The sequence below is a fragment of the Phalacrocorax aristotelis genome, chromosome 8, assembly GCF_949628215.1.
Source record: "Phalacrocorax aristotelis chromosome 8, bGulAri2.1, whole genome shotgun sequence".
Classification (NCBI taxonomy): Eukaryota; Metazoa; Chordata; class Aves; order Suliformes; family Phalacrocoracidae; genus Phalacrocorax; species Phalacrocorax aristotelis.
Window position 1 is genome coordinate 21,926,975 of NC_134283.1, and position 11,855 is coordinate 21,938,829.

At 68.5% G+C, this 11,855-nt stretch overlaps 4 protein-coding genes across 7 annotated transcripts in view; 2 read left to right on the plus strand and 2 right to left on the minus strand.

Annotated features, from left to right (window-relative positions):
• LOC142061280 (putative D-lactate dehydrogenase, mitochondrial) overlaps positions 1-1,137 on the minus strand; it is a 2,361-nt gene extending 1,224 nt beyond the window's left edge. The window contains exons 1-4 of the mRNA XM_075102121.1: positions 1,023-1,137; positions 745-857; positions 479-620; positions 306-401 (exon numbers count right to left, since the gene is read on the minus strand). Coding sequence (XP_074958222.1) covers positions 306-401; positions 479-620; positions 745-857; positions 1,023-1,091 — 420 coding nt within the window. The 5' untranslated portion in view covers positions 1,092-1,137. The remainder of the gene's footprint in view (positions 1-305; positions 402-478; positions 621-744; positions 858-1,022) is intronic.
• A 717-nt stretch (positions 1,138-1,854) lies between these two features.
• On the minus strand, positions 1,855-4,102 carry LOC142061136 (chymotrypsinogen A-like). The gene is made up of 7 exons (XM_075101767.1): positions 4,033-4,102; positions 3,810-3,913; positions 3,601-3,680; positions 3,409-3,487; positions 2,601-2,781; positions 2,096-2,229; positions 1,855-2,016 (listed from the first exon to the last, which is right to left on the minus strand). Exons 1-7 carry the CDS (start codon positions 4,100-4,102, stop codon positions 1,855-1,857), a joined length of 810 nt encoding a protein of 269 aa, XP_074957868.1.
• A 1,000-nt stretch (positions 4,103-5,102) lies between these two features.
• On the plus strand, positions 5,103-7,350 carry LOC142061135 (chymotrypsinogen A-like). The gene is made up of 7 exons (XM_075101766.1): positions 5,103-5,172; positions 5,292-5,395; positions 5,525-5,604; positions 5,718-5,796; positions 6,424-6,604; positions 6,976-7,109; positions 7,189-7,350. Exons 1-7 carry the CDS (start codon positions 5,103-5,105, stop codon positions 7,348-7,350), a joined length of 810 nt encoding a protein of 269 aa, XP_074957867.1.
• Positions 7,351-8,067: 717 nt separating this feature from the next.
• LOC142061132 (putative D-lactate dehydrogenase, mitochondrial) lies at positions 8,068-11,836 on the plus strand. 4 transcript variants are annotated; one of them, XM_075101762.1, is made up of 11 exons: positions 8,068-8,182; positions 8,348-8,460; positions 8,585-8,726; positions 8,804-8,945; positions 9,683-9,842; positions 9,907-10,106; positions 10,182-10,310; positions 10,918-11,045; positions 11,126-11,216; positions 11,309-11,420; positions 11,501-11,836. In XM_075101762.1, exons 1-11 carry the CDS (start codon positions 8,114-8,116, stop codon positions 11,664-11,666), a joined length of 1,452 nt encoding a protein of 483 aa, XP_074957863.1. In that variant the 5' UTR covers positions 8,068-8,113; the 3' UTR covers positions 11,667-11,836. The 4 variants fall into 4 exon arrangements, with proteins under 4 accessions (XP_074957863.1, XP_074957862.1, XP_074957864.1 ...); XM_075101761.1 differs by having other exon boundaries at positions 11,371-11,420; XM_075101763.1 differs by lacking the exon at positions 10,918-11,045 and having other exon boundaries at positions 11,371-11,420.
• Positions 11,837-11,855: the final 19 nt, after the last annotated feature.

Consider the following 11,855-nt stretch of genomic DNA (forward strand, 5'->3'; position numbering starts at 1 on the left):
GGGACCATGGCAAAGCCATGGACATCCCCACTTGGCCTGGGACTGTGAAGGGGACCTAGCACTACTGGGGCCACGGCACCCCCAGCCCCATCAGCAACCCCGCTACACCCCTGGGACCATGGCACCCTTGGCCCCATGGTCTCTCCCAGCACCCCAGTGCTCCCAGCACCCCCAGCCCCACAGGTGTCCCCGGCACCACCAGTTCTGCCACCTCCAGCCCCAGGGCCCCCCCAGATGTTGCGCCGGCGCCCACGGTACCGACAGGGAACCAGAGCCCCGTGCCACGCAGGTGGCTGTTAGAGGGCCTTGTGGGTGACGCCGGGCTCCACCACCACAGAGAAGTCCTCGAGGCTCAGCTCCGTGATGGCATCCATGCGGCTCAGGTCGAAGCAGACACCACCCTGGCACGGGGGCACCAGTGGGCCTGGGCATGGCCCTGGGCGGGGGCTGAGCAGGGGGTGCCGGGGGGGGTCTGTACCTGCACCGGCATTGACGCCGCCCTCGAGGCCAGTGCCGGTGCCAAAGGCACCATGGGCACGCGGCAGCGGTAGCAGAGCGCCGCCAGTTCCTGCACCTGCTCCACCGCCTGGGGCCACACCACGGCGTCCGGGGGGGCACAGCTGTGGGACAAAGCGGCACCACTGCCCTACGGACCTCCCCCTCCCCGAGACCCTTCCCCTCCCTGAGAACCTTCCCCTCACCGAGAACCTTCCCCTCCCCACATCCTTTCCTCCAGGTACCTACGTGTGCATAGACTCGTCGTGGCCGTGCTGCTCGCGCACCGTCATGGCCGTGGAGACATTGGGGCCCCCGACCACGGCCTTCAGGGCCTCCACGAAGTCAGGGGGCAGGGGGTGCTGCGGGGGGAGGGGAGTGGGCAAGGGCCCCATCAGGGCAGGGGCAGGAGGGTCCAGTCTGGGGGCCACGGGCCTGGGACCCTCACCCACAGCCGAGGGCACGGGGCCACACCAGGAGCCCTGACCCTCAGTGCCCCCCGTGCAGCCCCCCACCTCCAGCCCCACCTTGGAGCAGCAGTGCCGTCGCCCCAGGGTCCTCCCCAGCCCCAGCACCCGCCCCAGACGCAGAGCCATGGTGGGGACGGCCAGGGCCGGGAGCAGGACACTGCCCTCCCCGCCTCCTGGCCCTTCCCCTCCCCTGTCCCCTCCCCTCCCGCCAGCAGCACTGCCACGCTAAGGTGGCTCAGGCTGGGACAAGTGTCCCTTCCCAGCCGGGGGGCCCTGTGCTTCCAGCACCCATGCTGGGGGGTCCCCACACCTGCCCAGGTGTCCCCACACCTGACCGCGGCCCCACGTGTCCACCCAGGGATCCCCACACCCACCCAGCTGTCCCCACGCCAGGCCACATCCCCCTGGGGCTGGCCAGGTGTCCCGCTCCCCACACAGCTGTTCTGCTCCTACACCTGGCCTCGTGTCCCCACGCTGGGTGTACAGCCGGCTGTCCCCGAGCCTGCTCAGGTGTCCCTGCACCTGGACACGCGCCCCTTTCTTGCTCAAGTGTCACCAGGGGAGGCCACATGTCCCCAGGCCTCCTGCCCTCCTTGGGCAGGGGTCCCCAAGCCCAGCCAGGTGTCCCCTGCCTGGTCTGGTTCCCTGCGCTCGGCCACGTGTCCCCGCACCTGGTCACGTGTACCGGACCCTACAGGAGGCCATGTGTCCCCGTGCCGCCAGCCTTCCTGCCAGGTGTCCCCATACCCAGAGAAGCATCCCCATGACCTCTGCATGCCCAGCCACATGCCCCCCAGCCAGCCGGTGGCCCCGCGCCCCCCTCCCGCCCATCCCGGTGCCGCAGCGAGGAGGCAACACGGTGGGGTTGGGCAGCGCTTTATTGCCGGCCTCAGTTGGCCGCCAGGATAGAGTTGATCCAGTTGCGGAGCATAGTGACACGGGCGTAGACGCCGGGCGTGCTGGGGTCGCAGGTGCTGCTGCCCCAGGAGACGATGCCCACCAGGGTCCAGGCGCCATCCTTCTGGCACACCAGCGGGCCCCCAGAGTCGCCCTGCAGGCAGCGGGTGAGGGCAGAGGCTGGGGGATGGGGGTGGCTGGGGGGGTGGGGTGGGGGGGCCGGGGGCACCTACCATGCAGGAGGAGGCGCCATCAGCGCCAGCGCACACCATCACGTCAGCGATGCGGTACCCCCAGTACTGCTTACACTGCGTGTTGGTGAGCAGGGGCAGGGCCACCTGCTGCAGCACCGCCGGTGTCTCTGGGGCTGCGGGCAAGGGGGACAGCATCAGCGCCATGGACGGGACAGGGACAAGAACGGGAGCGGGGACAGGGCTTGGGATGGGGACGGGGATGGGGATGTGGACAGGAGTGAGGAGGAGGACGATGACGGGGACTGGGCATGGAGATGAGGACAGGAATGGGTCAGGGTTGGAGGCTGGGTATGTGGATGAGGAAGGGGACAGAGATGAGGATAAGGACAGGGATGGGGATGGGGCTTGGGGATGAGAATGGTGTCTGGGGATGAGGAAGGGGACAGGGATGAGGATGGGGCTGAGCACAAGGATGAGGATGAGCACGGGGATGAGGACGGGGATAGCGATGGGGTTTGGGGATGGGGACAGGAAGATGCAGTACCGTTGGGGTCAGTGAGTCCCCAGCCGGTGGTGACACAGGTCATGCCCCCTGGGAAGTCATCGGTGGGCTGGGGCAGGCAGACAGGGGACACGCGGGCCGACAGCCGCGCTGGGGTGGCCAGTTTGAGCAGGGTGATGTCGTCGCGGATGGTCAGCATGTTGAACCTGGGGTTCTTGAAGACCTGGAGCGGGTGGCACTGCGTGCCAGGCACTGGGGACTCCACAGGGACCAACAGGGACCATGGGGACTGACGGGGACCGCGGGGATTGACGGGGACCCAGGGGACTGATGGGGATCCTGGGGAATGGCCCTGTGTGTGCCAGGCTGACAGGGTCCCTGGGGTGCAGATCCCAGCCCCTGCGACACAGGGGAGCAGGGAGGCAGCGGAGACCCCTGGGGACCACAGGAAGCAGACTCCAAGTCCTGGGTTGATGGGGACCCAGGGACCAAGCCCCAACCCCTGCCAGGGCAGCCCCCAGCCTGGGGGCACTGGGGAGCAGGGGCACCCCAGGTCACATCACCCACAGGGACTGATGGGGACCCTGGGTGCCTCGCCCTCCCCATCCCTTAGGGGTCCTGGGGATGGGGTCCCAGCTCCCAGGATGAGGGCGAGCAGGGACACCCCGGGGGACCCAAGCCCAGGGATGCGGGGCACCATGGACACCCCAGGGGACCTGACTCTCAGGATAAGGGGACCAGGGACCCCCTGGGGACCCAAACTCCAGGACAAGGAGGGGACCCGGACCCACAGGGCTCCCCATGGTGGCTGTGGGACCCTGCAGGCACATGGCCCCCGTGCCGGCCGTACCTTCTCGATGCCCAGCCTCTGCTCATCAGGGGAGGGCGAGTCCTGGTCGTATGCGCCCACCACTACGATGTCGGTGGTCCTGGGCATGAGCAGGTGCTGAGCACCGGGCACCGGCATGGGGATAGGGGGTTCCTTGGGGACCCCGTGCCTGTGCCCGGCCCCAGGTCAGCTGGCGGTAGAGCCAGTGCCTACCTGACGCCGCAGTGGGCAGCGGTGACCACCCAGTTCTCGCTGATCAGCGACCCGCCACAGAAGTGGAAGCCGTTGTGGCGCTGGCAGGGAGAGCTGCTGTCAGCACCTGGCACCACCGGCACCACTGCCGGGGTGCTCTGTGCCTGGTCCCTGCCCCAGCACCCTCCCTGGCACCCAGCACAGCACCCAGCCCTGCTGCAGGCACTCACCTGGAGGGAGACCTGCCATGGCCAGGATCCCGGCACCGCCGGCTCTCCGTTGACGATGCGGTTGTAGCCGTTGATAACGGGTGTGATGGCGGGCACGCCACAGCCTGCGGGGCACAGGCACCCATGGGACAGGGGCTCTGGCTGCTCAGGCCCCGCGCCCCCTCCCCATCGCCACCCCCTTGAGCCCATTGCCCGCCCCACCAAGCCCCGCAGCCCCACGCACTCTCCAGGGAGAGAGTGGCACGGGCAGAGCCCGCCAGCGCCAGGCAGCTCAGCAGCCACAGCAGAGCCATCACCACTCGTGGGGACACCCCCTGCCTGGGGCTCAGCACCTCTTATACCTGTCGCTGGGCACAACCCTGCTGTTGGCCTTGCCTCCACGGCCTCGGGAGATAGCGTGGCACCCTGGCACAGCTCTGCTGGCACAGTACCAGCCCTGGCACTACAGCCATCACCAAACCCCTGGGTGCCCTGAGGGCCTGGCCCTGAGTACAAGTAGGGAATTCATGCTCCAGTTTGAGGACTGCTGGGAAGAGCCCTGCACACCAAACCCTGGGTGCTGGTGGGCAGCAGGTTGTCCGTGCCATGGCCCCTCTGGGCAGCTGTGGTACAGAAGTCAGAGCATTGCTGGCAGGTCAAAGGAGGGACCCTGCTCAGCACTGAGGAGGGAGAGGCTGCCCCTGGAGTGCTGGTTTCATTGCTGGTCTCCCCAGTACAAGACAGACCGTGACACAACTGACTTCCCAGGGATATGTGGAAGGGACAGAAGCATCTCTCATGGGAGTAGAGCTAGGCTCTTTCCACTGGTGCCCAGTGCCAGGAGCAGAGGGGATGGGATGACCTGACAGGCAAGAGGGTTCCTCTCACTGTCAGGAGACACGTTTTTCAATGTGGGATGACCAAGCACTGGCACAAGTTTCCCGGGGCAACCGTGGAATCTCCATCCATAGAGAAACCACCTGGAAATGGTCCCTGGATGACCCTGCTGGGGTTCGATCAGATTAGCTCCAAGGTCCTTTCCAACTCCAATCACCCAACGGCCAGTGACAGCCTGTCCATGCACCAGGCCAAGGAGCAAGTTGAAGCCAGCACTTAAACGCTACGGCTGCTATCCACAACCCCAGCCAAGGCCACCAGCTCCAGGTGTTGCACTCCCAAGCCCAGTCCTGGTGCTGTGCCAGGGTGCCACGCTATCTCCCGAGGCCGTGGAGGCAAGGCCAACAGCAGGGTTGTGCCCAGCGACAGGTATAAGAGGTGCTGAGCCCCAGGCAGGGGGTGTCCCCACGAGTGGTGATGGCTCTGCTGTGGCTGCTGAGCTGCCTGGCGCTGGCGGGCTCTGCCCGTGCCACTCTCTCCCTGGAGAGTGCGTGGGGCTGCGGGGCTTGGTGGGGCGGGCAATGGGCTCAAGGGGGTGGCGATGGGGAGGGGGCGCGGGGCCTGAGCAGCCAGAGCCCCTGTCCCATGGGTGCCTGTGCCCCGCAGGCTGTGGCGTGCCCGCCATCACACCCGTTATCAACGGCTACAACCGCATCGTCAACGGAGAGCCGGCGGTGCCGGGATCCTGGCCATGGCAGGTCTCCCTCCAGGTGAGTGCCTGCAGCAGGGCTGGGTGCTGTGCTGGGTGCCAGGGAGGGTGCTGGGGCAGGGACCAGGCACAGAGCACCCCGGCAGTGGTGCCGGTGGTGCCAGGTGCTGACAGCAGCTCTCCCTGCCAGCGCCACAACGGCTTCCACTTCTGTGGCGGGTCGCTGATCAGCGAGAACTGGGTGGTCACCGCTGCCCACTGCGGCGTCAGGTAGGCACTGGCTCTACCGCCAGCTGACCTGGGGCCGGGCACAGGCACGGGGTCCCCAAGGAACCCCCTATCCCCATGCCGGTGCCCGGTGCTCAGCACCTGCTCATGCCCAGGACCACCGACATCGTAGTGGTGGGCGCATACGACCAGGACTCGCCCTCCCCTGATGAGCAGAGGCTGGGCATCGAGAAGGTACGGCCGGCACGGGGGCCATGTGCCTGCAGGGTCCCACAGCCACCATGGGGAGCCCTGTGGGTCCGGGTCCCCTCCTTGTCCTGGAGTTTGGGTCCCCAGGGGGTCCCTGGTCCCCTTATCCTGAGAGTCAGGTCCCCTGGGGTGTCCATGGTGCCCCGCATCCCTGGGCTTGGGTCCCCCGGGGTGTCCCTGCTCGCCCTCATCCTGGGAGCTGGGACCCCATCCCCAGGACCCCTAAGGGATGGGGAGGGCGAGGCACCCAGGGTCCCCATCAGTCCCTGTGGGTGATGTGACCTGGGGTGCCCCTGCTCCCCAGTGCCCCCAGGCTGGGGGCTGCCCTGGCAGGGGTTGGGGCTTGGTCCCTGGGTCCCCATCAACCCAGGACTTGGAGTCTGCTTCCTGTGGTCCCCAGGGGTCTCCGCTGCCTCCCTGCTCCCCTGTGTCGCAGGGGCTGGGATCTGCACCCCAGGGACCCTGTCAGCCTGGCACACACAGGGCCATTCCCCAGGATCCCCATCAGTCCCCTGGGTCCCCGTCAATCCCCGCGGTCCCCGTCAGTCCCCATGGTCCCTGTTGGTCCCTGTGGAGTCCCCAGTGCCTGGCACGCAGTGCCACCCGCTCCAGGTCTTCAAGAACCCCAGGTTCAACATGCTGACCATCCGCGACGACATCACCCTGCTCAAACTGGCCACCCCAGCGCGGCTGTCGGCCCGCGTGTCCCCTGTCTGCCTGCCCCAGCCCACCGATGACTTCCCAGGGGGCATGACCTGTGTCACCACCGGCTGGGGACTCACTGACCCCAACGGTACTGCATCTTCCTGTCCCCATCCCCAAACCCCATCGCTATCCCCGTCCTCATCCCCGTGCTCATCCTCATCCTTGTGCTCAGCCCCATCCTCATCCCTGTCCCCTTCCTCATCCCCAGACACCATTCTCATCCCCAAGCCCCATCCCCATCCCTGTCCTTATCCTCATCTCTGTCCCCTTCCTCATCCACATACCCAGCCTCCAACCCTGACCCATTCCTGTCCTCATCTCCATGCCCAGTCCCCGTCATCGTCCTCCTCCTCACTCCTGTCCACATCCCCATCCCCGTCCCCATCCCAAGCCCTGTCCCCGCTCCCGTTCTTGTCCCTGTCCCGTCCATGGCGCTGATGCTGTCCCCCTTGCCCGCAGCCCCAGAGACACCGGCGGTGCTGCAGCAGGTGGCCCTGCCCCTGCTCACCAACACGCAGTGTAAGCAGTACTGGGGGTACCGCATCGCTGACGTGATGGTGTGCGCTGGCGCTGATGGCGCCTCCTCCTGCATGGTAGGTGCCCCCGGCCCCCCCACCCCACCCCCCCAGCCACCCCCATCCCCCAGCCTCTGCCCTCACCCGCTGCCTGCAGGGCGACTCTGGGGGCCCGCTGGTGTGCCAGAAGGATGGCGCCTGGACCCTGGTGGGCATCGTCTCCTGGGGCAGCAGCACCTGCGACCCCAGCACGCCCGGCGTCTACGCCCGTGTCACTATGCTCCGCAACTGGATCAACTCTATCCTGGCGGCCAACTGAGGCCGGCAATAAAGCGCTGCCCAACCCCACCGTGTTGCCTCCTCGCTGCGGCACCGGGATGGGCGGGAGGGGGGCGCGGGGCCACCGGCTGGCTGGGGGGCATGTGGCTGGGCATGCAGAGGTCATGGGGATGCTTCTCTGGGTATGGGGACACCTGGCAGGAAGGCTGGCGGCACGGGGACACATGGCCTCCTGTAGGGTCCGGTACACGTGACCAGGTGCGGGGACACGTGGCCGAGCGCAGGGAACCAGACCAGGCAGGGGACACCTGGCTGGGCTTGGGGACCCCTGCCCAAGGAGGGCAGGAGGCCTGGGGACATGTGGCCTCCCCTGGTGACACTTGAGCAAGAAAGGGGCGCGTGTCCAGGTGCAGGGACACCTGAGCAGGCTCGGGGACAGCCGGCTGTACACCCAGCGTGGGGACACGAGGCCAGGTGTAGGAGCAGAACAGCTGTGTGGGGAGCGGGACACCTGGCCAGCCCCAGGGGGATGTGGCCTGGCGTGGGGACAGCTGGGTGGGTGTGGGGATCCCTGGGTGGACACGTGGGGCCGCGGTCAGGTGTGGGGACACCTGGGCAGGTGTGGGGACCCCCCAGCATGGGTGCTGGAAGCACAGGGCCCCCCGGCTGGGAAGGGACACTTGTCCCAGCCTGAGCCACCTTAGCGTGGCAGTGCTGCTGGCGGGAGGGGAGGGGACAGGGGAGGGGAAGGGCCAGGAGGCGGGGAGGGCAGTGTCCTGCTCCCGGCCCTGGCCGTCCCCACCATGGCTCTGCGTCTGGGGCGGGTGCTGGGGCTGGGGAGGACCCTGGGGCGACGGCACTGCTGCTCCAAGGTGGGGCTGGAGGTGGGGGGCTGCACGGGGGGCACTGAGGGTCAGGGCTCCTGGTGTGGCCCCGTGCCCTCGGCTGTGGGTGAGGGTCCCAGGCCCGTGGCCCCCAGACTGGACCCTCCTGCCCCTGCCCTGATGGGGCCCTTGCCCACTCCCCTCCCCCCGCAGCACCCCCTGCCCCCTGACTTCGTGGAGGCCCTGAAGGCCGTGGTCGGGGGCCCCAATGTCTCCACGGCCATGACGGTGCGCGAGCAGCACGGCCACGACGAGTCTATGCACACGTAGGTACCTGGAGGAAAGGATGTGGGGAGGGGAAGGTTCTCGGTGAGGGGAAGGTTCTCAGGGAGGGGAAGGGTCTCGGGGAGGGGGAGGTCCGTAGGGCAGTGGTGCCGCTTTGTCCCACAGCTGTGCCCCCCCGGACGCCGTGGTGTGGCCCCAGGCGGTGGAGCAGGTGCAGGAACTGGCGGCGCTCTGCTACCGCTGCCGCGTGCCCATGGTGCCCTTTGGCACCGGCACTGGCCTCGAGGGCGGCGTCAATGCCGTGCAGGTACAGACCCCCCCCGGCACCCCCTGCTCAGCCCCCGCCCAGGGCCATGCCCAGGCCCACTGGTGCCCCCGTGCCAGGGTGGTGTCTGCTTCGACCTGAGCCGCATGGATGCCATCACGGAGCTGAGCCTCGAGGACTTCTCTGTGGTGGTGGAGCCCGGCGTCACCCACAAGGCCCTCAACAGCCACCTGCGTGGCACGGGGCTCTGGTTCCCTGTCGGTACCGTGGGCGCCGGCGCAACATCTGGGGGGGCCCTGGGGCTGGAGGTGGCAGAACTGGTGGTGCCGGGGACACCTGTGGGGCTGGGGGTGCTGGGAGCACTGGGGTGCTGGGAGAGACCATGGGGCCAAGGGTGCCATGGTCCCAGGGGTGTAGCGGGGTTGCTGATGGGGCTGGGGGTGCCGTGGCCCCAGTAGTGCTAGGTCCCCTTCACAGTCCCAGGCCAAGTGGGGATGTCCATGGCTTTGCCATGGTCCCAGGGGCTTCTGGGGAGCCCATGGGGCTAGGGTGCTGGGGTCCCAGGGGTGCTGGAGGCTCCCCTTGGGGTGCCATGGGACCAGAGGTACTGGTGGATTCCCTTGGGTGTGCCGTGGTCCCAGGGTTGTGGCAGGGTGCCCATGGGGCTGGGCTTGCTCTGGTCCCAAAGATGCTGGGGTCCTCATAGGACTGGGGTTGCTGTTGTCCCAGAGGTGCTGGCGGTGCCCATGGGTGTGCTGTGGTCCCAAGGGTGCTGGGGGTCCCCACTGAGGTGCTGTCGTCCCCGGGGTGTCCCTGAGGGAGTGGGTACCGTGGTCCCAGCGGTACTGGGGCCCCACAGCACCAGGGGTTCTGGGGTCCCCATGGTCCCAAGGGTGGGCAGGGGCTGCTGCGGGGCTGGGTTCCTGGGGTGCTGGACAGACATGGCGTAGCGTCCCCTGGTGACATCCCATGGCCCCGTCCCCTTCCCCTGCCTGCAGACCCCGGGGCGGACGCCTCACTGTGCGGCATGGCAGCCACGGGCGCCTCGGGCACCAATGCGGTGCGCTACGGCACCATGCGGCCCAACGTGCTCAACCTGCGTGTGGTGCTGCCGGATGGGCGCCTGCTCCACACTGCCGGCCCCGGGCGCCAGGCCAGGTGGGCACCGGGGGGCCGGGACGGGCAGGGGCCTTGCGGGCACCCGCTCACCGGCCCTGCGCAGGAAGCGGGCGGCCGGCTACGACCTGACCTCACTCTTCGTGGGCTCCGAGGGCACCCTGGGCTTCCTGACACAGGCCACACTGCGCCTGCATCCCCTGCCCGAGGCCGTCGCCACCACCATTGCCACCTTCCCCAGTGTGCGGGCAGCTGTGGCCTGCACCGTCCAAGTGCTGCAGGCCGCTGTGCCCATGGCCCGCATCGGTGGGTGCCAGGGGCCGGCAGTGGGGCCAGCGGGCCGGTGGCTGGCGGGGCTCAGTGCCGCCTCCTCCCACCCAGAGTTCCTGGACGAGGTGATGGTGGGCGCCTGCAGCCGCTTCAGCGGGCTGGAGTTGCCAGCAGCAGCTACGCTCCTCCTGGAGCTCCACGGCTCCCGGCACAGCCTGGCTGAGCAGCAGCGGCAGGCGGGTAGGGACGGCGTCAGCACGGGGACGTGGTGCCTGGGGTTGGGGAGAGTGGGCCTGGGGCTGTGGGCCATGGTGGGCACCCAGGGGTGAGGGATGGGGGACTCAGAGGTGCCCTGGGGTGAAGGACAGGTGCCCGAGAATGGGATCTGGGGGACCTGGAGAGTCACCAGGGTGAGGGGTGGGTGCCCAGAGCTGGGGACTGGGGTACCAGGGTGTCGCCAGGGCAAGGAACAGGTGCCTATGGCCATGGGGGACCAGCGATGTCCCAGGGTGAGGCTGGTGCTGGGGGCCATGGTGTGGCTCTGGGGTGTGTGATGGGTGCCCAGGGACTGGGGGAACAGGGGTGTCCTGGGATGAGGGACGGGTGCCCAGGGCCACTGACTAGGGAACCTTGGCATCACCAGGGCAAGGAACAGGTGCCCAGAGCAGGGGACTGGAGGACTGAGGGTCCAGGGTCTCAAGGATGGCAATGGGTGCCAGGACCAGGGACTGGGGGAGTAGGGATGGGTGCCCAGGATGGAGACTGGGGGTCCCGGGGCAAGGGCTGGGTGCCTGGGGCTGCTGTGGGTCCCCTCCTGGCCCCATCCAAGGGCTCCCGGTGCCGGCAGAGGAGATCGCGCGGCTGAACGGTGGCTCCGGCCTGGCTTGGGCGGAAGAGCCGGAGGAGCGTGGGCGGCTCTGGGCCATGCGCCACAGAGCCTGGTACGCTGCCCTGGCCCTGCGGCCTGGCTGCCAGGTGAGGGACGGGCTTGGGGAACGGGATGATGGCGGCAGCGCACCATGGAGCTGCAGGTGCCATGGCTCTGCCCTGCCCAGGGCTACTCCACGGACATCTGCGTGCCCATCTCCCGCCTGACCGACGTCGTGGTGGAGACCCAGCGGGACCTGCAGGGCTCCGGCCTCACTGGTCAGCACGGCCACGGCCCCCCAGGGCGGGAGGGGTCAGCTGGGGGGACCCCTGTCCTCCCCCCGTGCCCTGCCTGATCCACAGCCCCGCAGGCCCCATGGTGGGACACGTGGGTGACGGCAACTTCCACTGCCTCCTCGTCTTTGACCCCCAGGACCCAGCCGAGGCACAGCGCGTCCACGCCTTTGCCCAGCGTCTGGGCAGGTAGGGACAGGGACCCCCCGGGGGGACGGGGACAGGGGCACAGATGGCCCCGTGCCACCCCCTGACCTCCCTTCCCACAGGCGGGCACTGGCGGCAGGGGGCACCTGCACTGGGGAGCACGGCGTGGGGCTGGGCAAGCGGGCGCTGCTGCTGGAGGAGCTGGGCCAGGAGGGGCTGGACACCCTGCGCTGCATCAAGGCCGCGCTGGACCCCCACAACCTCATGAACCCCGGCAAGGTGCTCTGAGGGGACCCCTGGCACCGGCATCCAGCTGGCAGGGGGACAGCCACCCCCCAGTCAGGGCTGGGGTGGCCGCGCTGCCCTGTACTGCCACTCTCCCTGTTCCCCCAAACACCCCCCGTCCCCTCCCTGTGGGTGTGGGACCCCCAACCCCTCAATAAAGCCCTTTGCATCCACCCCTTCCCTGTGCCATGA